The sequence below is a fragment of the Dendronephthya gigantea genome, unplaced genomic scaffold (assembly GCF_004324835.1).
Source record: "Dendronephthya gigantea isolate DGI-Jeju-01 unplaced genomic scaffold, DenGig_1.0 000441F, whole genome shotgun sequence".
In the NCBI taxonomy this organism is placed as follows: Eukaryota; Metazoa; Cnidaria; class Anthozoa; order Malacalcyonacea; family Nephtheidae; genus Dendronephthya; species Dendronephthya gigantea.
Window position 1 is genome coordinate 27,341 of NW_021163451.1, and position 26,727 is coordinate 54,067.

Consider the following 26,727-nt stretch of genomic DNA (forward strand, 5'->3'; position numbering starts at 1 on the left):
GATAAATGGGGAAGCTGAATTTCAGACATCTAAAACGGCTCTAATCTGCCAAGATCGTGTATATTAACCGACCTGAGATAAATAGGGTGTCTGAATTTCAGACACCTAAAACGGTTGAGTCTGCCAAAATTCAAAATATTTTAATGTTAACCACAAGCGATAAATTTGGAAGCTGAATTTCAGACACCTAAAACGGTTTGAGTCTGCTAAAATCGCATATCTTAACCGACCTGAGATAAACAAGGTATTTGAATTTCAGACACCTAAAACGGTTTGAGTCTGCCAAAATTCAAAATATTTTAATGTTAACCGACAAGCGATAAATTTGGAAGCTGAATTTCAGACACCTAAAACGGTTTGAGTCTGCTAAAATCGCATATTTTAACCGACCTGAGATAAACAAGGTATCTGAATTTCAGACACCTAAAACGGTTTGAGTCTGCCAAAATCTTATATATTAACCAACCTGAGATAAATTAAGGTATCTGAATTTCAGACACCTAAACGGTTTGAGTCTGCCAAAATCGTATATTTTAACCGACCTGAGATGAATAAGGTATCTGAATTTCAGACACCTAAACGGTTTGAGTCTGCCAAAATCGTATATTTTAACCGACCTGAGATGAATAAGGTATCTGAATTTGAGACACCTAAAATGGTTTCAGCCTGCCAAAAAAAAATCTTATGTTAACCGACAAGCGATAAACTGAGAAGCTAAATTTCAGACGCCATAAACGGCGTGAGTTTGTCACAAATCTGATATAAACAATTAAATGAACCGAGATTAAAGGCTGAATTTCAGTTTGTACTGTCACCGATCGTGTACTGAAATAAAAAGCACTTTTTCAGAGTGTAGCCCAATTTCAGAAAAATATTGGTTTGACTGTTTGTTTAAATCATATGTGCATAATTCATAAATCAAACACATCTAAGCAGAGATGAGATTTTAGAGCCAAATTTTAGTCCGCGATCAACGTTTTATGGGTTTTCAACAGCGGACACCTAAAACGGCTTGATTCTGTCAAAATCTTATTTATCAACCGACAATGCATGCAGCGAAACCGACCAGTGAAAAATTGGGCAGCTGAATTCCAGAACCTAAAGCGACTTGACTGAGTCTGCCAAAATTTAGTTTACCTGCAGACCTTCACATCACAACCAAAATACTAAAGTCAAATGCAAAGAATCATGTATATAGAATTATATAATTAGTTTTTCAAATCACAAAATTTTGCGCAATACGTTTTTGCCTCTTCTTCATTTGGTGTTAAGCATAAAACATTCCTGCCTTCCTTCATGGCTGCAGCAGCTCCAGCAACTGAAACAGTCATAAAAATAGATCAATTTAGTTGGAATGTTATACTGCATAACATTTAATTATGTTTTTTACGGGAAACTACTTTAAAATATACTGCGCGAATAGGTGAATAAACTGAAGGAAGAAAGCTAGTGATCCAATGATAGTGTAAAGTTGCATAGTGGGACACAGCGAATCAACCTTATCATTTTAGCTCCCATATTGAAAGGTTTCAATTTTGCATTAACAAGAAAGTTTCTCGAAATTTTTGTCAACTTGACAAAAAGCCTAATTAACATTTAAATAAGACAAAAGAAATTGTCTAAATAAAGTTCAAAGCGCTGAGATAGTTGAATAAACCACTACGAACAGAAATGACCTTCACCACTGACTAGATGATTGACTATGTCCTTTGAATCCGCCACCCATCAGAACAGTGTAAAGTGAAACTTCACAGTAAAAGCGGTTAAGTTAAATTATTTTTTTGTATCAACGATTAACAACACGATTGCACCTGTTGTTTCCAGATAATTCATTGTAACTAGTCGGCAGCAACAATGTGAACAGTGCATAAAAAAATTATTAGTATTTCATCAGTACTGGTATAATTGCATACCTTGTGGCGTATTCACGTCAAGAATCCAATCGCCTGGTCTACTGAACATTTCAACTACAGAATGCCACACCTCCAACTCCTTGTGCTCTTGACTTACAATAATAAAATTCTCAGTGCAGGCAGTGAAATTAAAATGATCTTGCAGCAGCCGTTGCCCAGGCGCCGCATGGTAGAGGAGAAACCCCTCTACAGCCCGTACCATACCAAGGCTAGGACCTGTAAAATGCAGGAACAATGCGTAAGTTAATTTTGTTGTATGCATTGCAAAATACGGTTACAGTTTACAGTAGGTATGCTTTTATGCGTGTAAATTTGACGTATTTTCGAGTGTACGTGAATTTGAACTTCTAATTTTACAGTTGAATGGCAGAAATAACAAACGCAGACAAGTTTAACTAAATTTTTTACAAAAATAAAATATAAAAACATTGCATCGCAAGAACCTCTAGAAAATACCAGGATGCTGTTTTAACAAAATAATCTATGATGAGCAGAAACCCAAAAGGTGGATTAAACAAAGTGATTAAGGACCTTACGATTGACAATTACACCAGACATGCGGCTAGCTGCAATCGACAAACTATTGAAGATAGTATTTTGGGGCCAATTATTAGATGATAGAGCTTCCGGCAGTTTGCGAATTAAAATTGAGGCATAAATTCTCTACGACAGACACGGTTAATCCTTTGCCGTAAACGTGAACATTAAAATCTTACTATTTTAAACATGAATACATTGCCCGTTAATATGCTAATATATACCTGATGGTTTAACTCCTTTAGCACATGCGAAACCAAGTTCGCAGATTCCACGGTGTTCCTCGATCCATTTTTTATTTCCATTAATTGATGGATATCCCCCATTATTGCTACGTTGAAAATGTGGCACACACCAAAATTTAAACGGTCCACTAGGTCCAGCAAACCTGCAGCAAATGTTGTCACATCATTTTCATAAAAAAATCATTGTGAAAAAGAAAGTATTGTTCAGTATACACCTTTTTCACAATTATCACAGTTGTACATATACAGTACTATTGGTGCATTAGGTCAATGTTATATCACTATACTGTACCTGATGTGGTGAAAGCTTACATAAGGCTAATGAAAATCCTTTTTCTTGCCCGTATGACCCCTTGCTGCAGTCCCAGTGGGTCAACACACATGTGGACAACGCCGCTTGTTCCCTGGTCCATCAGAAATACATTGGGTGATACAACTAGTGGCTGGTCTGATTCCTCGATGGTCAGACTCTTTTGCAGATATTCCAAGTTTTGTCTGAAAATAAGGTTGGTTTCATCTTTTCCCTAGTAAATAGAAACACAGCTCTACTGAATGTGCGAAACACAGGAAAATGTTTGCAGACTAAAATGGTCATCAAATAGGTAGCAGAATTGAAAATTGAAATCTCCCAAGGAACATGTAGCAGGGCTGATTTAATGTTTATTTTTAAGCTACTAGTAGTTTGAAATGTTTCTAGTAGTTTGAATTATTAATTTAGAAGTCAGTTCAAATACTCAACCTCAGCATAGAGAGAAGAGCGGATATTTTCCATTCTACAAACCTGGATCAAAATATCGAACTGCCTGATATAATACATATACTGTATACTTACTGTAAATTTCCTTAACTGGTCAACGCTGACTTTCTCTCCCAATTTTGCACTAAGCAATTCCCATTTACATCCAAGAAATGAAGAAATCACTTTTTGGACAGGCTTCAGTACTTTGCACTCCTTGCACACTAATTTCAGTTCATCCAGACTGTTACTTTGGTCAGCAACCTAAAAAAAACAACAGATTTAGAATGATGATTGGATTTAATTTAAAGGGCACAATTATATTTTAATAAACTAAGTGGTTAATTAGTAAATAAATTTTTAACAGATCACAGAGGCAAAAAAATAAGCTAAGGGGTATCTTACGCCTAAAAATGGAAGAAATATCTTTACTTGACCCAACAGAGCAACACGATCTGAAACGTCGAGGCCAAATAAGCATTTGATGTATGATGGCTTGAACCTCGGCTTTTCTGGTAGGTCCTTTGCCATTGCTCGCTGGTATTTAGGAAGACCTTTTTCATATTTTCGGCACATCTCAAGGAATGACTGATAACCATCTTCTGGGAGAGCAGCAACAAGAAATACATCAGAAAGATTTTTCTTCTAAAAAAGTACAACATTTAACAAGAATATTAATTACTCAGTGTAAGTGCTTTATTGATCAGCAAGTTAATTTAAAATTATTTCATTAAACAGGTTTAGGTTTAGTACAGATTATAATTACATCTACTTTCTTTTGATAACCCATTCACTGGTGGCAAGACTTTCACTGGCAAGCAAAATCACCTGGTGTTCACAATATATTACAAATTGAATAAACTAAAAAGTTTACTCACTGTCTTTCCTAATATGTGGGAACATCTGTCTCTCCATTGCTGACTAGGAACTAAATCATTGTTCTCATTTTTTTACCAATGATCTCCAACTGCCTGTGAGCAACTTCCACCTACAGCAGAATAAAAAAATGTTTGTGATCACAGCTTTTTTAACCCACTGACTGGTAAATCACCCAAATGATTGCTGCTGCAATTAATAATTTGTTAGTTTCTACTGCAATTGCCTGTGGCAGATTACTACTAATTATTATCGTAAGTAACTCAGACCACTATAACCAATAATTTACCATTGACAATTTTGGTATGTACTTGAGAAAAATTTCTGGTATTTGACAAAGCAAAGTTGAAAAAGTTAAGAAGTTGGGTACTCATTACTACTGTGACACTAATGGGTTCCTTAAGTAACTTGTTGACTGACTGTTAAACTATAACAAACAACCACTCCCTCTTAATATTTAACAATATTAGAATTGCCTTTCTACAGAACTTGCCTCATCTTTGAATGTCATTTAATGACGGAAACACCCAGTCTTATTATGCCTTGACGCCAGCCATAAAGCTTAAAAATTTGTTAACCCAACAAATATTCTTGCATATCTTCCCTTATACTCTTCACTATCAGGGTGCTTCTCTAAAAGTTGCTTTGTTGCCAACAAGTTATGCGTACCACCAAGTACCTCATACTGATAGCTGCTGACATCTGATTTTGAAAAGTTCTCCTTTCTGTTCAGACCTTTTACCAACAAGTAAAGAGGTTCATATGAGCCATTGGGGTTACTTTCCATATTTGCCTTTAATTGGGCCAAAAATATTTCATCCACTTTCCTGATCATTCTGTCTGCTGGAGGTAGTTCAATATTGCCAACCGGAACATAGAATTGCTCATCTATTCAAAGTTATGAAAAGACATGCATGATATTACTGCCAAATGAAGGTGCACTTATACAACTTGAGTAAGCTAGAATGGTAAAAAGGAAACCATTGGGCAAAAAAAGCTGGTCATATTGAAAGAAGTAATTGTGTAGCAGGGATTTTAATTAAGAAAATGACTTGATAATTAAGCCTTAATTTAAACTTGATAATTTCTGTAAAAAATTAATTAACATTCATTGTGGTTTAGTGGTTCAACAAAAAATATCATATGTATATATTTAATTTCTACATACCAACTTCGCATTCTTTTGCTCTTGTTTGGTATTGTAATTCTTTGGCCTCTTCATCTTGACACTTTTTCTTGGTTAGGGGAGTACTCAGCTGTTCCACAAGAGATGAAGATCCCATTTTTAAATTTATAGCTTAATCTTCATTAGTGATTAAAACAGGCTCGGAATCCTTGGATCCACCTTGATTTTGTTGATCTTGACCATCATTAGCGCAATCTTGCTTTTCTAACTTTTCAATGGCTTCATTGCATTTTGCAGCCCATTGTTGCTCATTTTCAGTCGCAACAATTTCACGGAAAAGCCCATTGCTTGCTGACCAGTCATATTTCCCTGTGGAGAAGAAACAGTGTTCTCTTTTGCCATCTGCCCCTCGAACGAAAATCAACTATAAAATATGAATAAAATATAATTTTTACATAGAATCAATCAAAATACAGTATTAATATATGTACGGATAGCTGGCATCATTATTTGAAGCATCTAATAGGTGAAACTATCATCCATAACGCGCTCATTCATTGTGTAGTGCCTAGTTTATAACACACTAGCAATATTTTGTGTAAAAATTTTACAGGGACAAATGCTAGGACTAAGTTTCCAACCCTTGGACCAAGGGTTTTAAATTAATTTTAAAAAAGCTGACTTTGTGTTTGACACTGAATCATTTTCCTAAAACTTTAATCACTAATCTTTCACGACGTAGAATTTACGCATGTAAAATTCCAACTAACCGAAAGCTATTTGTGTTATTTTAAGGCTTAAATGTAGAAATGGATATTTGTTTATCCATAGGCGGCCCAGAACTGATCTCGCTGACCTCGCGCGATGACGTATCTTGTCATAATATAAGACTGTTCAGACAACATGAGGTCGCACGAGGTCAGCGAGATTACCGAGATCAGTTCAGGGCCGCCTATGGTTTATCATGTTGTGTTTGTTCGGGGGGGTCCCACGCATCATACGTAGATCACGGCCCAAATCACCGTTTCACCGCCATATCATTCATTTTTTAATCTATGGCCCTATCTTATATACGCCCTGATCAATTAAAGGCATGCCAGTCATGCACTTATAGTCTCAAACTCGAATCATTATCGCCCCGTCGTAAAATAGGTGGTTTCTGAGGGCCGAGGCGCCATTCCTTGTTTTAGAAAAGCTAGCACGAGCATTATCATAGACTGTCAGAATTCTATCATTTATACTTTGCAACCTCAAGATAGAAATCTGCTAAACATTGTAAAACTATAAAACTTTATTTCAGTCAGACTGCTCAATATGGAGTTTTATAAACTATAACAGTCCATTATTACTAAACCTTGGCTTTAGCCATATTAATTTTGATGGGTGTATACTTCATAATGAAATTTAAATTTCATGCGATTATGTTACGGCGTGCGTTTTGGTATATGACTTGTGAACGCTAAACGAAAGCTAAGTGAACCTCGGTAGGAGATTTTACTTGTAGTTAAACTATATCAGATATTGAATGTATCAGATTTTTTCAAGGCAATGACACCCCAGAAAGCGCAGTTAGGCGCTGGACTATAGTGAGTGGGGGAAGAGTATTTTAAAAATCGCTTTACTGTATTTTTATACAACTAGTGCCAATATGGTTATTAATTCGTTACAACAAACATATAAAACTAGGACTCAAAAGGTCGCTGGTGCACGCAGCATCTCATTTCAGCAGGTAGAGACCAATACCACAGTATATAATACCAAATATATTTACCCTTTATACCCTTTAATATATAATTTATCTTTATATTAATCACAGTGGAAAAATTAAAAATCATACCTTTACAGCCACGCGATTCTTAAATTTTCCCACTTCAGCGCGCAGAACATGCAAATATTCTACACTATTTTTGGAATGCCGAATACCGTTGACAAACACGTACGCTTTGTCCTCATTTACTCGAATTGACCATTTGAAAGAAGGCATTTTTTAAAATACTGTTTGTTGACTGCTGAATAAACCTTGCTGAACAAAACTGCTGGTGTCTTTGGCAGAGGAGATAGAGTATATTTTGGCAAGGTTTTCTAGCGTCATACAAGGTGATAGCGTCATACAAGGTGATAGCGTCATACAAGGTGATAGCGTCTTCGCGGCTCAACGAATCAGCGTTCGAGAACACAAAGCCGTAGGTAACTGAGGAATTTTTCATTGTTAAAAGGTTCAAAACTCAACCAATCAAAAACGTTTTAATAATTAGCGACAAAAATCATAATAACGGAAAACATTTAAAAACTTAGAAGGGTGTAAACTGATCTTAGTGAAAACCGGCTGCTTCCTAACTTCGTAACTAAACTTGTCAGAAATATTTTGAAGAATGCGGTAAAAGACCAAAACGCATAATTGTATAGTTATGTCGTCGCCTTGCGGGTTTGGATTTTCATCCTTGCCAGAACCGGCGTCGCCGTCCACTATTGAAACTCTTCGAGAGAGAGAAATAGAAGGCAGTTCGCCTATCGGTATTGGATTCAGCAGTGACCATGAGAACACGAGGAGTCCGCAAAGTTGTAAGAGATCACAAATAAGCAATCTGTATACTTGAATATAGTACATGAACTATAGTCTATATCTACACAATTTTATGATGATATTTAGTGACGAGCTCTCCTGGGGATTGTACGACTCCTGTTCACTCACAGTTATCTAGCCTGTACTCTTCGCCTGTTGGAATTGGATTTAGCAGCAGTGACAACGAAAACGCACTAAGTCCGCTAAACGGTATGATATGTTACATTTCTACGTGTCTAAATAGATTGAGATTAGAAATATATATTCACCTGTATTTGGACAAGCGTTGTAATAATTTATTTTGTTCTCCATTTTCTGCTAGTCGCCAACACTCCTCGTATTTTTGACTTCTCCACTGTCTCTGCGATCCTACTCAACACTCGAAGGAAACTCATCGCCTGCTAGCCCATCACCAGACAACAGCCCTTCTAAATGTAAGAAAATATTTGAAATTTTATTTTTAATTTTAACTATACCTAAAATTTCATAATAGATATAATAACTGTATTTTAGTTGAAATTATAAATAAAGTGCGGCGCAAAAAAGGGCAAGTTACGTCTCTTAGGTTTCAATAAGACTTGACGCAATGATAAGACTTGCCGTTTAGTCTTTTGTGGCGAGTTGAAATATGAAATTTGGAGTATGCGACATCGATTAGCAACTAACCAATTTTCGATAGACTCGTGACTTGTGTTTTTAGCATACCACTATAAATAAATTATTAATAAATAGCAGTAAATTATTCAATGAAATGCTACGAACACCAAACTTTGACAAGTGGTATATAATAATACAATTTGTCGACCGTCGGCCTTGCATGCGCTTCCAAGTTTTAACTAGCGTCGCGCGCATATACAAACAAGAAAACAATAAAATAATTATGAGAAACATCCTTAAACTTTCAGCTATAGCCTGATTCGAAGTCTATAATAAATTTGCGGCATTTAATCAACAGTGTCAATGATTTTACATTTAGCCCAATCGCCTGTTAAACGTAGGAGAATGCTCCATTGTGACACCCCGTCTACATGCGCACAAGAAAGCAGCGGACAACGAAAAACAAAGCGAAGTTTAAACTACGAGGGTGATTCTGAAGGTAAGAACCATTTTAGACTTTAGTTGTTACTTGTTCACTATTAAATTTAAAGCAATTCCGTGCTTTGGAAACAAAAATGCATGCATGCGCACCTACAGTTTTAAGGCATATTGCTGTATTCATATTTCAGTATCTGATGACAATGAATGTTGGTTTGAACGAAAAGTAGTTTTTGTTGATGTTCTGAAAAACTGTTCGGAATACGACCGGCTCGTAAATTTGCTAAACTATCACCAAGCACACGTTGAGACATTCCTGTCAAACAGAGTTACCCATCATAACAGCAAAAAAATATTCTGCCTGCAGCAAAGAAGTAATGCTTAAAAATGTGCAATACAGCCGTGGAAAGAAAATGGTGCAATTGGCAATCATAACCACACCACAAAAAAATAGTTGGAAATCCACGCAACCAGTGCTTACCCTAAACGATTTGATAAAATTTTCCGTGAATTGTAACAAACACATCGGCAATCGGAAGAACAGTGGTAATAAAAAGGTAGAATTTCACTAGTAATAACAGTGACAAAAAAATTGACAACCGCAGGAATGCAACTGTATGGGAATTGCGGGGTAAATAAAAGGTTGAAGATGCAACTGGAAAGTATAGACCGCTTGTGGTTGAAATGAAAGACTGGCCGGAACTGGACTTTAACTGTCACAACACTCCCTTTGCTTGTCCAAAAGTTTTAAAAGCAATTTCAACTCATCCGAGTGTAAAACGAAAACTGTGCGAGCTGTGTAACATTAATTATAATACTAGTGAAAAACATCATCTTAATGGATCAATACATCAAAAGAACGCGCATGATAATAAGTTGTTTCAATTGCTCGATAAAGCGATACAAAAAGGATCATTCTTGTTCAAAAATAAATAAGTTTAAACTTACGACTTAAATATTCTCAAATTTAACTGTCAATGTCTTAAACTTCTTATAAAGGAACAAACAAGAAAAACAAACAAATAGTCTTGGAATCATCGAGTCTGACTGCTGTGATCTTGACTGCTTAAAAATTGTGCCATTTAAAGATATCGACAGTGTTAGACGTGAATTTATCTCACTTGAAAGTATAGTCGATGAAAGAAATTATATTCTCAATTATCTAAAAGATAACACGTCAACCACTCACGACGCAGAAAAAGGGAAAACAACTGTGTTCAGAATAAAAGGAACACAAGTCTGTAAGCAAGCTTGGATAAAAGTCCATGACATAAAGCTACAAAGATTCCAGAAGATATATCTTGATTTTAAAAATGGTTCAGAAGTGTACGTCCATGGAAACAGTGGATTCAAAAGGCCCACAACAAAGACGGCAGAATGTATAGCATGGCTGAGATTTCTGGTTAACTCAATTAGTGACCAACAACCAGATAGTGGAAAAGTTCATTTACCATCCTGCTTTACAAAATTGGCTTTGTACCAGAAAATGTTAAGTGACCTGGATTCTGAAGATACCATCAGTAGGTCACAATTTTATAGCATCATGGAGAAAGAATTTAAACATGTCTCAATACCAAAGGTAACAATTACATTATGGTCATAATATACAGATTTTAAATGGGCACTGTAATTTTCACCACTAAAACCATGAAACCGCGCCTGATAGCGGGCTATGTGTGAGTATACTGGACATTGCAAAGTTTTACGTAATCTTACCAACCATAAAACATGTTCAACATGTGAGCTAACCTTAAAGCTACTGTATCCCCACACCACTAGCAAAATATGTATTTTTTCAATAAAATTTTCATTTGGCAAATAAATTTTCATTTGGCAAATAAATTTTCATTTGGCAAAATTTTCAAATTGGTATTAGACATGTCAGTTGGTGGTAATAAATATACCAAATATTGTTTTATTGCAGGAAAACCGGTTTACCAAATGTGACCACTGCACAAATTATAAAAAGCAACTAGAGGCAACAATGAATAAAGCTAAAAGAAAGGCCATTCAAGAACTTCTGGATGAACACATTGAACGTGTTATATAAGTAAACAGAATAATGAGAGTAAAATTTCTACAAATATTATTTGTTTGTCTACAGATTATTTTGCCTGCGTTTTGGGTTTTTGTCCAGCACCTGCGTGATTATAGTGTGGTATTAGCTAACAGGGCATTCTTAACCTCTCTGTTGATAGCCAGTATATATCCTGTATAAACAATTCAATAATAATTCTTACCAGGAATGAACGAAGAAAATATCATCTTCATCAGTACAAAGCACGGCGGAGTCCTTCAAAGTATCTAACAATCATATTGGATGGTATGGATCAATCCAAAACTGATGTACCAAATCTTCGAAGAGTCTGCAAATCAACTGCAAACCTGCAAAAGTTGAGAACACATCTTGTTGGAACTATAATGCATAGTGGGTTGTGTCCCATGGGAAAATTATTCCATGGTATGTTTGACCTTTTTCAATGGAAACATGACAGCAATCTAACAATGAACATTCTCATCAAACTTCTTGCACTGTTCAATGATCGCTATGGTTTACCACACATACTTAATCTCCAACTGGACAACTGCTGGCGTGAAAACAAAAACAAATATGTTTTAACTTTACTATCTCTTTTGGTGGAATGGTCGGTGTTTGACAAGGTATAGTTAAAATACGAATATGAGATACCTTTAAAACAAAGCCAGACAATTTAGTCACAGCCACAAAGGGTTTACTGTAGGTGGGCCCATCTATATGTTTTTTGAAGTTTTGCCTGGTGCTGTAATGAGTGATTGATAGTCTAGTGGGTTCAAAATAACAATATATTTATTATTGCAGCTAAAAATGTATGTGAAGCTTAGAAAATAGCTTGAGCTAATGATCAAGTAAGATCATGTGTGCTTTTTTGTACTTGTACTAATAATGTACAAGTTTTTCAAAGGAGTAATTTTTCACAACAGGAATCTCAATTATGTTTCATACAGTATATATACAAGTTAAAGTAATATTGCATGTAACCTTTAATTTTTCAGATAAAGGGCAACTTTCTACCAGTTGGCCATACGCATGAAGATATTGATGCATTATTTGGCTGTTTTTCAAAGCATCTTAAATTTCTTGATGTATATACAGTAAATGGTAAGTCTTAACAGACAAGTACTTACATAAAATCATCTGACAGAGTAAATCCTTGGGTGTATATATATTGTTCACATGTTAAAATGGAAAGGCATATACACTGTATATGTTCAACATGGATTTGACTGCATGTGTGACCATGCACCCTCTGTCTGATACTGTACACAAACAATTACCATACAATTAGATTTTGTTCTATTCTGCTGACATACAGTGTGACAAAATAATAGAGATAAGCTGATTACCAAAATTGATTGATTACCAAAATTGCCCTTTACAATGTAAAAAATTATTTTATATTTGAGTAATTTAAGATCATTGTTTTTAAGCATGGTTAAATTAAAAAACTATTGAATTCGGGCTTATGCATGTGTTGCTTTTTGTTTGTGAATCATCAGCTTACAGTGCATACATTGATTTTTTGCACCAATAAATAAAGCAATCAGCCAACAGATAAATATTAACAAGCCATTAATTGTCTTTTTCTGAATATTTTCTTTTTCTTTTTTTTAGATATAAGAAAAGCATTTGAAGAATGCTGTAACAAGCCATACCCAGAATCTGACTGTTTATCATGCATTTATGATTTCAAGAAGTGGTTGGATGGTCACAGTGAGGACTTACACAATCATGTCAAGCCACACTGCTTTAAATTTGTGAGAAATGAAAAAAACAAAGCCGTAATGTATTACAGAAAGTGGAGTGATGATGAATGGATGGGTCCTATTTCTTTATTAAAGGTACCAGTATTCTAAAATTTCTCCCAAAGTACCACAACTATCACAAAGTACTCAAAATTGCTTCAAGGCACTATAAGTTATTGTTTTATTTCATTTTATAAATAGTCAACTCCTATGGACATGCCAGTCCAAATACCAGCAGATTTTGCAAAGGCAGACTTACCTAAGCTTGCAGTTGACATGCAAAAATGGTTTTCTGTAATGACCTCAACAGCACAAGGATGGTGGGAATCATTTTTGCAGACAACAGGCAACAATGATGCTACAATTGATAATACGTTTCCAATATTTTCACTGAAAAATCATGTTAGAAGACCAAATGCTGAACCTGTTGAGACAGCTGAAATACCAGCACAGCTATCTGCTTTGAGAGAGAAGGAGCTAGAACAACTAGAAGAGGTAAACAAAAATATTTTAATGGGATTGGATTGATACATTTGTGAAGCATTAACTAATAAGCTTTTATAACAACATAAAAAGTTTTAGCACTGAAATGGCAACTCCTATAGTATGAGCATGCTGATCAATGGAACCCTAATCTTATGCAGTTGGCATAGCAAATATACAAATTATTCTATATTTTACATTTATTTTCCTAGATATATACTGGCTCATATCAAGCTCCAGCTTCCCGGGGCATAAATATGGATGATAATTACTTGGCTGCTTTGAAACCTGATGTGTTTGTGGCAGTAAATATATCCAACTACAAAAAAAGGCCAGTCATTGGGAAAGTAACGGAGGTTGGAAATGATGAATTTTGTTTACAATACTGGAAGGGAAATTATAGCACTGCTTGGGAACCCCACATTGTGAATAGTAAAGATGGGCTAACACCATAGGTGGATACCATTCCCAAAGCGGCTATTATAATATGTGCGTTCGAACTTGATGACAAAAATCATTTGCTGGAAAACACCAGAAAATTTATTAAAAAATGGTACAGAGATCACAAAAAAAAGCCTAACCATTAGAGGGAAAAGGAACTATACTGTGCCCCAATATTTTTTATATGAGAACCTTATGAAGTACCAAAATGTATTTGTGAGAAACATTTGTATATTTAACCATTCTTAATACCAAATTTACACTAAAACAATTAGTCGCCACAGCTCATATCTACTTTGCCTTCTGCTCAGTGGATATGGGCTTGTAAACACCTTGCCTTCAGGCTTCAACAACTAATAGACCTATATGGATTTAATACGATGTCAATTATTTCTGTATGAACACAAAGAGCAGCATTCCCTGAGAGAATTGCAATATGTGTTATTATAATTCTTGCAGGAAATTCTGGTATTTGTGAAGCATTTGATGTCCTAATGCATAAGGAGTATTGTTATTGTGTATTAATGAGCATTAGAAATTGCCATGATTCGATTTTTAACCTAAACAAAATATAGTGTTGCAACACTTGCGTATACAGTATTTACTCGGTTTATTTATTGTCATCAACACGCTTTTTTGGGCTGCCCTATGATCTTATAAATCAATAAATGTTATTTTATATGCAGAAGACTCGTGCTCACTTACCGGTATTTGATGCATATGGCTGTACTGATTCACCTATCAGATCTTGATAATTTCAGTATAGGACTACCTTCTAAGCTTCGAGTTGGCGAAACCAAAGAAACATTCAGTAATATTTAAAAAAAACCCTTTATTTGTAAAACTTTGTTTGCCTTCTTCGCCATACATGTTTTTGAAATACACAAAACACAATTCAAACACGTATTAATTTTGTGGCCTGGATCTCTGAATATATTAGATCTGATCTAAATATATTAGATCTGATGAACTGATGTGGATATATTTAGTTGCAATTTTTACTATAAATTTGTTTCAATCCGACCCTGTCTGTTGTGTGTTTATCATGTAATATCAGTGTGTTGTAGTTTAGGTAAGCAGGGATTTTATTCTTTATGTGCGTGGACTGTGGAGCAAAAGAGCAAGTGGTGTACTGAATGCATGTGATGTAAGTTTTAATACATTGTGCACTACTGAATTTTTCAAATATTATACAATAAATATATAACAATTTACTATAGCACTGCTTTGTGGAAACACACTTTTGCAAATTGTTGAGGTTTTTAGGTAGTCTTTTTTTTAATAATTATTCCAATATAAAATAGTTGTTTAAGATTTGTTGACTCTCCTATTACTAATCAATTTCCTATTACTATATGATTCCATTTGGAACAAGATGTAAATGCCTGAAATTTAGGGTTCCTTTTTGTATTAATCATGTTGCCTTTTTGTTATAATTTTTTACTTTGTTGCAAACAAATAGGTGTCCAAAATTTGGAGTCCACTTTGGCAACCATTCTGCCCTTTTCATACAATTGCCTTATTGTAAACAAAATGGTTGTCTGAAATTCGGAGTCCATTTTTGTCATCATTTTGCCATTTTTTCATAATTATTTACTTCATTGCAAACAAAATGGGTGTCCGAAATTCGGAGTCCATTTTGATAATCATTCTGCCATTTTGTTATAAATGTCCCATTGCATTAGCAAATTGGGTGTCTGGAATTCAGAGTCCATTTTTGTCATCATTTTTCCATTTTTTCATAATTATTTACTTTATTGCAAACAAAATGGGTGTCCGAAATTCGGAGTCCATTTTGATAATCATTCTGCCATTTTGTTATAAATGTCCCATTGCATTAGCAAATTGGGTGTTTGAAATTCGGAGTCCATTTTTGTCATCATTTTGCCATTTTTTCATAATTATTTACTTCATTGCAAACAAAATGGGTGTCCGAAATTCGGAGTCCATTTTGATAATCATTCTGCCATTTTGTTATAAATGTCCCATTGCATTAGCAAATTGGGTGTCTGAAATTCGGAGTCCATTTTTGTCATCATTTTTCCATTTTTCATAATTATTTACTTATTGCAAACAAAATGGGTGTCCGAAATTCGGAGTCCATTTTGATAATCATTCTGCCATTTTGTTATAAATGTCCCATTGCATTAGCAAATTGGGTGTTTGAAATTCGGAGTCCCTTTTTGTAATCATTTTGCCATGATTATTTACCTTATTGAGAACAAAATGGGTGTCCGAAATTCGGAGTCCCATTTTGTAATCATTTTGCCAATTTTTTTATAATTGCGCCTGTGCAAGTATGTGTATGCAAGTAAATGGGTGTTTGAAATTCAGAGTTGTGTTTTGTAATAATTTAACCATTTTATTTTTCCTGTTCTTTTTAAACATAGTTTTCCATTTTGAAGAAAATATAAGTTTAGAAAAGGGAAAATTAATCTTTTCTCTAAATTTTCATATTTTCATTGATTTCAAGTTGGAAATATATACAGTTTGCAAAAATCTACTAAACTACTACTAAATTAAACAGTAAATTTTCCATTCTGCAAAATTGCAAGAAAATATTTTTTCAAATTTACCTCAAAAAACCGCTTTTTCTTCTGAAATTAAAGAAAAATTATACCTATTTTATATTATGGGTTTAATTGTGCAGAAAAATTAGTCAAATTCTGCAAAATCAAGGATTTTTTTTATGGATTTGGTAGTTTGGAATTGTTGAAAATAGTTTGGAACGCGTTAACTCTGAACCTCAGTCGAAGAGCAAACGTCAGAAAATCAAGCAATCCACTTATAACTGAAACTCCAGTAGAACGATCCTAGAAGAAAAGTTTTCATGGTTAATCTATTTCTTGTGTTTAGTTAGAAAGGTAGTCCAAATTAGAAAGGCAGTTGCTACGAATCACAAGCTGGGTTTTGCAAGGGAATTTCTCTTCCAAAACATGGCTTTATACATACAAGAGGGATGGAAAAATAAAGTGCAAGGGTTCAGCATTGATTATAGGATGTTTTCATATAACATAATTATGCAGCCTAGCAATCGTTTAGTTTAAACTGTAGGCTGCTTTTCACTTACCCGTTTTTTATACGCACGTACACATACAGAGAATATTAAATGCTTTTAAATTTTTATTATTTAAGATGCATCTAGTTCAACTAATGCATACTAAATATGCAGAAAACTAAGTTCCTTCCATTTATTCACTTAGTTTTTTCGAAGGTAACATGTATAAGGATTTAAATTTTTACGTGCGTGTACGTGCGTATGAAAAACACGTAAGAGGAAAACAGCCTTATTCCAGATTTTGACAGAACATTAAAACTCAGTGAAAATACAATAATATTCTCTACACAGGATTTTGTCTACAGAAAAGTACAAAATAAGGAATTGTCAACTTACGTCTTGGGTGACTGCATGAAGTAGACCGCTGTAGGAAATATTGCAGTTAAATCTGAACACAGCTTCGGTGAAATTTCCTGCAAGGAACCAGTCATAAGACAATATAAAGACAATTGAAAGCACTCGGAAGATTAAGAATAATTATACTGCTCGGCCTGGCCAAACTAGCCTCTCTGAGTAATAGCTGTTCTTTTACTGGGAGCCAATTAAGTTCGCATAAACCTGGTGCAATATGGTCGAACTTACCAATTTTTGTAATTATCCTGCACGCAAAATTTTAGACCAACTGTAGTTTCTTGATGTTGGTGGACGATGTGTTGTAACTAGTCCCGGGATGATAAGAATTAAGGCTTCTTTATCAAGCATTTTTTGACTCGATTTATTTGGCACAGAGAATTCGTACATGCAGAGTCTAAGTTGGTGATATGCTGGTCATACGACAAATAAGAGTCTAGTGTCATTCCTAGATCTTTGGCAATAGGAACAGGGGTGATGGCTTCGTTCGGGAACTTTATAGTCATGTCTTCCGGAAGTTGTTGTAGATTTTGCCGAGTACAAATCAGCATATATTTAGTCTTTTCCGGATTAATAAGCAATTCGTTTTCAGAGCAGTGTTTAGCTACCGAAAAAAGGTCTTCCTCTATAGTTGTTGCTTTAAACGATCCGCATCAGCCACTAACGATCCGCATCAGCCATACGATCCGCTCCACATACATCTATTAATGGAATCAGTAGAATAGAATTCTGTCTCTCGATATTCTCCGGTCCGACAGGGTGGATTCGGCTTCCGTTTGGGTTCTATACGAAAAAATCTTTATTCAATCCGTTAAGGTTAGTACTATTCAGCTGTTCAGATTGATAGCACCATGTTCTATTATTAGCTCGTTGATCCTGATGGACATGACGTCTTGAATTTTTCCTTCGGACTCGAAGGGGTTCTGCTCGATTTGTAATGCGAACAGGCAGTAGCGTAGCCAGCCTGTCGATTTGTCACACTATGCTAATATTTTAGTGTTCATTGACTGTTAAAACAATAAATTTTTAAAGACATGAATAATTATAATAACTCGAAATTTACATATAATAGCGGGACAAAATCGTCAGGCTGGCTACGCCACTGCGAACAGGGATAGTATTAATATGGTCGTTGCCGGTGACCTTTTGTTGCGGTGTTTGAGATTCGTTGTTTGGACTCTTTTGATTTATAGATGTTTTGGTTGTTTCAATTATATGTAAATCGACATTGTACAGGGTGTATCAAAAAAACGCAACACTTAATATTCATGATATCCTCTTTGTTCTACAACACAAAAGACGTTTGGCCCTGGAATGCGAGAAAGCTTGTAATCATATTCTAGCGGCACAATCGTCGGTAAACAAAGTCGGGTGCGTAAACCAACGAGCAGAATTGAAAGTATCTAACGAGTAAAATGTTATTTACAATTTATTTTACAAATCGACAGTTAGCATTCAAGTTATCATGCACGACAATAAAAACTCGTTGTTCGGTTGTTAGCTGCACCATTATTAGTTTAACTGATTTGACTATTAGCAGTTGAACTGTACCATAAGAAGCCATTTTAAAATCCCAGGGGCATAAAATCTATTGAGCTTATGAACAATATGAATTTTAGAATATTAAGTGTTGCGTTTTTTTGAGAAACCCTGTAATGCTGATCGTCAACATCGCTTGTTTGATTGCAATTTTCCCCCTCATTAGGGATTAACTCAACGATAACGCTATTATTAGTGACCTTTTGTTGCAGTGTCGGAGCTTCGTTGTTAGGGCTCTTTTAATTTATAGATGATTTAGTTATATTAATTATATGCAAATCAGCATTGTGATGTTGGTCATTTGAGTCTGAATGTAGATTGTTTAATTTTTGATTGCTATTTGGGAAATCATTGTTTCCCACAATAGTCCTACGTGCGCTGCAATAATCTTCCTTGTTATCAGGGGTTTCAAGTATGACCTCGCTTATTTGTGTGGATTCTCCTGCTTCTCCAATACTTTTAATTTTTGTTGAAGGTCTTCAATTGTGACATCTCGATCATATATTGCTTTATTTTTTTTCATCTAAAATAATAGCAAATTCATTCAGCATAGATTCCAATCTATGGTTACAAGATAGATTATGGTCCCCATTGGGCGCCATAATCTTACTCACGGAATCTACTAGAAATACATGCCACTTCAAAGATTACTAGAAATACATGCATGCAGCAACACCTCGCCATTTTAAACGAAGCAAAATATTTCGTGTGCTACCTAGAATTTTCTACGCTAATATTATGAAATATTGCTAATTTTTTGCAGGGGGAGACTGCCTTAAAAAAATGTACTTGCTAAGTGGCGAATCATGACGAATCACACTTACGAAAAAATAGTATAGAGTTATTCTTTTGATATGTATTCTGTGGTTTAGAACTTGTATGGTTATTATAATTATTTGTGCTGTTTTGATGTTTTGAACCTTTAGCTACACAAAAGTTTAACACTCACTTAAACTGCAACATAATGCAACAGGCAAACAGGTGATTTCTGTTCACCTTTACGACTGCCTTTGTTTCCGAAAATTTTGCACGAGTTATTTCATAACATTAGCGTAGAAAGTTAGGTCTAGGTAGCGCACAAAATATTTTGCTTCGTTTAAAATGGCGAGGGGTTGCTGCATGCATGTATTTCTAGTTAAAAATACAAAACAATCGCACCGTAACCATTAGCTTCACTTGGCCCGCATATAACCAACTTATTAAAAGTGCTTTAAGCACTTCAAATCTACATGTGATATGTTACAAGCTACGAGTAAATGGTAATGTCTGTAAAGATACAGTGTGTCAGATTGAAGAAAATTAATCATGAACATTACAGTGAACTCATCAGTTTAAATTGTTATTTCATTTGAGATCCTACCAAAAGGTATTAAGTCTCGTCAAAGATCTTTCCAAAAAAGAATAAAGTAAAAAAAAAACTGTAGGCTTTCACCACAAGAACTGGTGGTGTAGTGGTGAAGACGGTGATCTGCCAAGTATACAGTCAATGGTTCAAGCCCTGGACAAACCGAAAAAGAACAACAAGGTAATTAGGTGAGAATTTGTGAGTGTGAGAGGAGTAGAGCGAGAGGGCGAATAGGCCCTCGCCTTTGGCGAGGAGTAGACAGAGGGGGGTTGTCTTTCCCCCGTCTTTCCTCACTTTCAATGTAAGCTTTCTTCAATAATTTAATTGTGTAAGGGGATAATTTGGGATGTCTGAGAATAAGAAAGAGTAGGGATAGATAAGAGTAAATAGGAGTATAAATAGGGGTAAGAGGTTTAAATGAGTACAAAAAGACTTAAATGTTTTATATACTGTTTTCTCACCTATACTCTCCCCCTGCTCCCGGGAGCCGAGGCCGCCCAATTACTAAGTCTTTTTGTACTCATATACCCCTCATTCACCCTACTTATCCCCTGATTTCCCTAAAGATTAACTTTTATTTCCAAAGATTAGTCGAGTATAAACGCGAACAACGTACCAACCCTTTTTCTTTCTTTCCGTCATGAGAAACGTACCATCCTTTTCGTGATACCACGATCTTGTATTTGACAGTGCACGACTTTACCACAAGGCTAACTGGCGATTGTTGGAAGCCTACACAAACTTATTCGCCATAACCTTACCATGTATTATTTATAACGAAAATTTCCATCAAAAACGAGATTCAAACCTCCAACTTTCGACAGATGAAACCAACATTTTCACCATTAGACTACAATTTCTTCTGCTGAAAGGCTACGTTTATTTAATTTACCTTATCCTTTTCACGATCAAGTTCATAAAGAAAAATGGTTATGATAGGATTCGAACCATCGATTTACCACATGGGAGACCATAGTCTTAACCACTAGACTACAAGAACTTGGTCTGAAAGGCTATGGTTATCTAATTTTCTTTAACCTTTTTACAAAGTTCATATTGAAAAGCGGTTATCGTAGTATTCGAACCATCGTTTTACCACTTAGGAGGCCATTGTTTTTACCACTAGACCAAGAGATCATGTGCTAAACAGCTATTTAATATCTGATTTACTTTAACCTTTTCACGAAGTTCATGATGAAAAAACGGTTAAAATAAGATTCGAACCATCGATTTACCACTTGGGAGACCATTGTTTTCACCACTAAACTACGATATCATGTGCTGAGTTGCTATGAATATTTGATATACTTTAACCTTTTCTACGATGTTCATAATAAAAAACGGTTATGGTAAGATTCGAACCATCGACTTACCACTAGGGAGACCATTGTCTTCTCCACTGGACTACAAGATCATGTGCTGAACGGCTATGATTTTTTGATTTATTTACCCTTTTAACGAAATTCATAATAAAAAAACGGTTATGGTAAGATTTGAACCATGAAGTTGACACTTGGGAGACCATTGTCCTTTCCAATAGACTACAAGATCATGTGCTGAAGGGCTATGAATATTAGATTTACTTTATCTTTTTTATGATGTTCATATTGAAAAAACGGTTATGATAAGATTCGAATCATCGACTTACCACTTGGGAGACCATTGTGTTCTGCAATAGACTACAAGACCATGTGCTGAAGGGCTATAATGATTTAATTAACTTCATCTTTTTTACGAAGTTCATAATGAAAAAAGGGTTATGGTAAGATTCGAACCATCGATTTACAAATTTGGGAGACCGCTGTCTTTACCATTAGACAACGAGATCATGTGCTGAACGGCTATGATTATTTGATTTACTTTAACGTTTTTACTAAGGACATAATGAAAAACGATTACGGTAAGATTTGAATCATCAATTTACCAGTTGGGAGACCAGTGTCTTCACCACTAGACTACGTGATCATGTGCTGAACGGCTAGGATTATTTGATTTACTTTAACATTTCCATGATGTTAATATTGAAAAAACGGTTATGATAAGATTCGAACCATCGAATTACCTCTTTGAGAGACCATTGTGTTCTCCAATAGACTACAAGACCATGTGCTGAAGGGTTTTGATGATTTAATTTACTTTATCTTTTTCAGGAAGTTCATAATGTAAAAACGGTTATAATAAGATTTGAACCATCGATTTACCACAAGGGAGACCTTTGTCTTCTCCACTGGACAACAAGATCATGCGCTGAACGGCTAGAATTATTTGATTTACTAATTATTAAAAACGGTTTTTGTAAGATTCGAACTACGGATTTACCACTTAGGAGACCATTGTCTTTTCTACTATACTACGAGATCATGTGCTTAGCGGATACGATTATTTAGATTACTTTATCTTTTTCACGAAGTTCATAATGAAAACACGATTATGGTAAGATTTGAACCATCGACTTACCACTTGGAAGACCAATGTCTTAATCACTAGACTACAAGATCATGTGCTGAAGGGCTATGAATATTTAATTTACTTTATCTTTTTCACGAAGTTTATAATGAAAAAACGGTTATGATAAGAATCGAACCATCGACTTACCACTTAGGAGACCATTGTCTTTACCACTAGACAACGAGATCATGTGCTGAACGGTTATTATTATTTAATTTACTTCATCTTTTTCACGAAGTTCATAATTAAAAAAACGGATATAGTAAGATTTGAACTATCGATTTAACATTTGGGAGACCACTGTTTTCCCCACTAGACTACGAGATCATGTGCTGAACGGGTAAGATTATTTGATTTATTTTAACGTTTTTGACAAAGGACTTAATGAAAAGGAGTTATGGTAAGATTCGAACAATCGACTTACCACTTAGGAGACCATTGCCTTGACCACTAGACTGCAAGATCATGTGCTGAAGGGCTATGTTTATTTAATTTACTTTATCTTTTTCACGAAGATCATAATGAAAAAACAGTTATAGTAAGACTCGAACCATCGATTTACCATTTGTGAGACCACTGTCTTTACCACTAGACAACGAGATCATGTGCTGAACGGCTAAGATTATTTGATTTACTTTAACGTATTTACTAAAGACATAATGAAAAACGGTTATGGTAAGATTCGAATCATCGATTTACCACTTGGGAGACCATAGTCTTCACCACTAGACTACGAGATCATGTGCTGAACGGCTGTATATATTTGATTTACTTTATCTTTTTCACGAAGTTCATAATGAAAAAACGGTTATGATAAGATTCTGACCTTCGATTTACCATTTGGCTGACCACTGTTTTCACCACTAGACTGCGAGATCATGTGCTAAACGGCTAAGATTATTTGATTTACTTTAACGTTTTTACGAAGGACATAATAAAAAACAGTCATAGTAAGATTCGAACCATCGACTTACCACTTAGGAGACCAATGTGTTCTCCAATAGACTACAAGATCATGTGCAGAAGGGCTATTATTTTTTAATTTACTTTATCTTTTCCACGAATTTCATAATGAAAAAACGGGTATGGTAAGATTTCAACTGTCGATTTATCACTTCGGAGACCATTGTCGTCACTACTGGACTTTGAGATCATGTGCTGAGCGGCTATATATATATTTGATTTACTTTAACCTTTCCACGATGTTCATAATAAAAAAAAAGATTATGGTAAGATTCGAACCTTCGATTTACCATTTGGAAGACTCTTGCCTTCACCACTAGACTACGAGATCATATGCAGAACGACAAAGATTATTTAATTTACTTTATGTTTTCACGAAGTTCATAATGAAAAAACGGTTATGATAAGATTCTGACCATCGATCTACCATTTGGCTGACCACTGTTTTCACCACTAGACTGCGAGATCATGTGCTAAACGGCTAAGATTATTTGATTCACTTTAACGTTTTTACGAAGGACATAATAAAAAACAGTTATAGTAAGATTCGAACCATCGACTTACCACTTAGGAGACCAATGTGTTCTCCAATAGAATACAAGATCATGTGCAGAAGGGCTATTATTTTTTAATTTACTTTATCTTTTCCACGAATTTCATAATGAAAAAACGGGTATGGTAAGATTTGAACCATCGATTTACCACTAGGGAGCCCTTGTCTCCTCCACTGGACTACAAGATTATGTGCTGAACGGGTATGATTTTTTATTTATTGTAACCTTTTCACGAAGTTCATAATGAAAAAACGGTTATGGTAAGATTCAAACTACGGATTTACCACTTGGGAGACCATTGTCTTTTCCACTAGACTACGAGATCATATGCTTAGCGGCTACGATTATTTAATTTACTTTATCTTTTTCACGAAGTTCATAATGAAAAAACGATAATGGTAAGATTTGAACCATCGACATACCACTTGGGAGACCAATGTGTTCATCACTAGACTATAAGATCATGTGTAGAAGGGCTATGATTATTTAATCTACTTTATCTTTTTCACGAAGTTCATAATGAAAAAAAGGTTATGGTCAGAATCGAACCATCGACTTACCACTTAGGAGACCACGGTCTTTACCACTAGACAACGAGATCATGTGCTGAACGGTTATTATTATTTAACTTACTTCATCTTTTTCACAAAGTTCATAATGAAAAAATGGATATGGTAAGATTTGAACTATTGATTTACCATTTGGGAGACCACTGTGTTCACCACTAGACTACGAGATCATGTGCTGAACGGGTAAGATTATTTGATTTATTTTAACGTTTTTGACAAAGGACTTAATGAAAAAGAGTTATGGTAAGATTAGAACCATCGACTTACCACTTAGGAGACCATCATCATTGTCTTCACCACTACACTACGAGATCATGTGCTGAACGACTATGATTATTTAATTTACTATATCTTTTTCACGAAGTTCATAATGAAAAAACGGTTATGATAAGATTTGGACCATCAGTTTACCATTTCGCTGACCACTGTCTTCACCACTAGACTACGAGATCATGTGATATACGGCTAAGATTATTTGATTTACTATAACGTTTTTACGAAGGACATAATGAAAAACAGTTATGGTAAGATTCGAATCATCGATTTACCACTTGGGAGACCATTGTGTTCACCAATAGACTACAAGATCATGTGCTGAACGGCTAGGATTATTTAATTTACTTTATCTTTTCACGAAGTTCATAATAAAAAAACGGTTATGGTAATATTTCGAACCATCGACTTACCACTTGGGAGACCATTGTGTTTTCCAAAAGACTACAATATCATGTGCTGAAGGGCAATTATTATTTTAATTTACTTCATCTTTTTCACGAAGTTAATATGAACCTGGTGACACCTAAATTGAACAAAATTGCTTCAAAAATGTCTAATAACAAGGAATATATATATGTATATAAACACACAGGTAAGTTATCAAGAAACTTTAAAACAATAAAAGTAACTGTAACGTGAGTGCAACCTGTCGTTCATTCCAATGTAATTTATAACCACTAATATTCTACACAAAAATATGGCATATGTTGATGTTGAAATAGTTTGGAAACGTTAGCTTCAGTTAGCTTATCACTTTATTAATAAGAACCCACTTATTAAATTAGAAAAGGAATATGGACCTAATTTTTTGAAGACAGAGGGTGGGGCATTGATACCATGATGAATTACGAATTTGAATTTATTGCGAATAGTTTCATTTTAAGGAATGAGGTACAATTAACCCGAACATACGAATTCACTTCCACTTTTATGACCAGCAAAGTCTTTGTAGAACTTTTAAAATATAATAATCAGTGGTTAATTGACAGATTGTACAATACAGTAAAACAAAGGTACGAAATAAAAAAAATTACACTTCCTTACTAAAGCCTCTGTGATAAGGTCTTCTCTGCGCTCGGTAGAAAATGTAATATTCTTAGTCTTTTGCCTGCTTTGTCTATAAATTAAACAAAGACAGATTTTTTACAAATTACCAGCAGTTGTCAGTTTTATTTTATCTCAAGATTGACAACTGACACTCTCACACCAATGATAACTTCTGTTGGTGCCTTCAAGCTTGGCATGATGTTTAGAAAATCTTTGTAAGCCCACTAAAATATTTTTGAAAATTTGTCAGTTAATAACTTTCTCCTTGTGGTTACCAGCCATTCACATGTGCAATGACAAAAAGATTGAGAACTTTATGGCTGCAGTTATATTCCAGTTGCCAAAATACATACAAAGACAGAATGATAGTGGTCAGGTGTTGAAATACTACATACAATAATTTGCATGAAAATATGGAAATGATGATAAAATCCTAAAAGGACATAGGATTGATTTCAACATAATTTGTTTGGAAAATCAGCAAATGAACCTCTATTCGGAGTTGGTCTGAATTCTTGACATTTTTCTAAAACTTTCTAATAGTTGTTGATCATAACAGAGAGCTATTATATATGTTAGGCATTTGCAAGCAAATTCAAATTTGAAACCCCAGGATCATGCAGCAATTATATTGTATCAATATGATGGAAGACTGGAAGTCAGGATACATATCTTGTCAGATAAGCCCAGGTTGCACAAGACATCTTAATCAAAATTTACATCAAAGTGATTTTGACAAACATTGACACTCCTGTATTAAAGTCACATACTCGGTTAGAAAACTTGTAATTTGTTATAACAAAAATATTACAATTACCTGGTATTATTTAATATACCAG

General features: G+C 34.9%; 4 protein-coding genes and 4 long non-coding RNA genes across 8 annotated transcripts; 2 read left to right on the top strand and 6 right to left on the bottom strand.

Moving 5' to 3' along the window:
* Nucleotides 1-1,208: 1,208 nt before the first annotated feature.
* On the bottom strand, nucleotides 1,209-2,736 carry LOC114543348. The gene is made up of 3 exons (XM_028562367.1): nucleotides 2,675-2,736; nucleotides 1,914-2,129; nucleotides 1,209-1,318 (listed from the first exon to the last, which is right to left on the bottom strand). Exons 2-3 carry the CDS (start codon nucleotides 2,113-2,115, stop codon nucleotides 1,209-1,211), a joined length of 312 nt encoding a protein of 103 aa, XP_028418168.1. The 5' UTR covers nucleotides 2,116-2,129; nucleotides 2,675-2,736.
* Nucleotides 2,737-2,748: 12 nt separating this feature from the next.
* Nucleotides 2,749-3,779, bottom strand: LOC114543346. The gene is made up of 3 exons (XR_003689998.1): nucleotides 3,528-3,779; nucleotides 2,988-3,219; nucleotides 2,749-2,838 (listed from the first exon to the last, which is right to left on the bottom strand). It is a non-coding gene; the product is annotated as an uncharacterized LOC114543346 (long non-coding RNA).
* A 599-nt stretch (nucleotides 3,780-4,378) lies between these two features.
* On the bottom strand, nucleotides 4,379-5,590 carry LOC114543339. The gene is made up of 3 exons (XM_028562365.1): nucleotides 5,476-5,590; nucleotides 4,801-5,195; nucleotides 4,379-4,419 (listed from the first exon to the last, which is right to left on the bottom strand). Exons 1-2 carry the CDS (start codon nucleotides 5,588-5,590, stop codon nucleotides 4,870-4,872), a joined length of 441 nt encoding a protein of 146 aa, XP_028418166.1. The 3' UTR covers nucleotides 4,379-4,419; nucleotides 4,801-4,869.
* LOC114543340 lies at nucleotides 5,583-7,483 on the bottom strand. The gene is made up of 2 exons (XM_028562366.1): nucleotides 7,271-7,483; nucleotides 5,583-5,857 (listed from the first exon to the last, which is right to left on the bottom strand). Exons 1-2 carry the CDS (start codon nucleotides 7,415-7,417, stop codon nucleotides 5,606-5,608), a joined length of 399 nt encoding a protein of 132 aa, XP_028418167.1. The 5' UTR covers nucleotides 7,418-7,483; the 3' UTR covers nucleotides 5,583-5,605.
* An 873-nt stretch (nucleotides 7,484-8,356) lies between these two features.
* Nucleotides 8,357-9,093, top strand: LOC114543341. Its single transcript, XR_003689992.1, has 2 exons — nucleotides 8,357-8,430; nucleotides 8,973-9,093. It is a non-coding gene; the product is annotated as an uncharacterized LOC114543341 (long non-coding RNA).
* Nucleotides 9,094-11,332: 2,239 nt separating this feature from the next.
* LOC114543347 lies at nucleotides 11,333-14,872 on the bottom strand. The gene is made up of 3 exons (XR_003689999.1): nucleotides 14,444-14,872; nucleotides 13,074-13,300; nucleotides 11,333-11,416 (listed from the first exon to the last, which is right to left on the bottom strand). It is a non-coding gene; the product is annotated as an uncharacterized LOC114543347 (long non-coding RNA).
* On the top strand, nucleotides 12,775-14,246 carry LOC114543338. Its single transcript, XM_028562364.1, has 3 exons — nucleotides 12,775-12,910; nucleotides 13,016-13,309; nucleotides 13,510-14,246. Exons 1-3 carry the CDS (start codon nucleotides 12,854-12,856, stop codon nucleotides 13,750-13,752), a joined length of 594 nt encoding a protein of 197 aa, XP_028418165.1. The 5' UTR covers nucleotides 12,775-12,853; the 3' UTR covers nucleotides 13,753-14,246.
* Nucleotides 14,873-25,353: 10,481 nt separating the features above from the next.
* Nucleotides 25,354-26,178, bottom strand: LOC114543342. Its single transcript, XR_003689993.1, has 3 exons — nucleotides 25,886-26,178; nucleotides 25,754-25,795; nucleotides 25,354-25,364 (listed from the first exon to the last, which is right to left on the bottom strand). It is a non-coding gene; the product is annotated as an uncharacterized LOC114543342 (long non-coding RNA).
* Nucleotides 26,179-26,727: the final 549 nt, after the last annotated feature.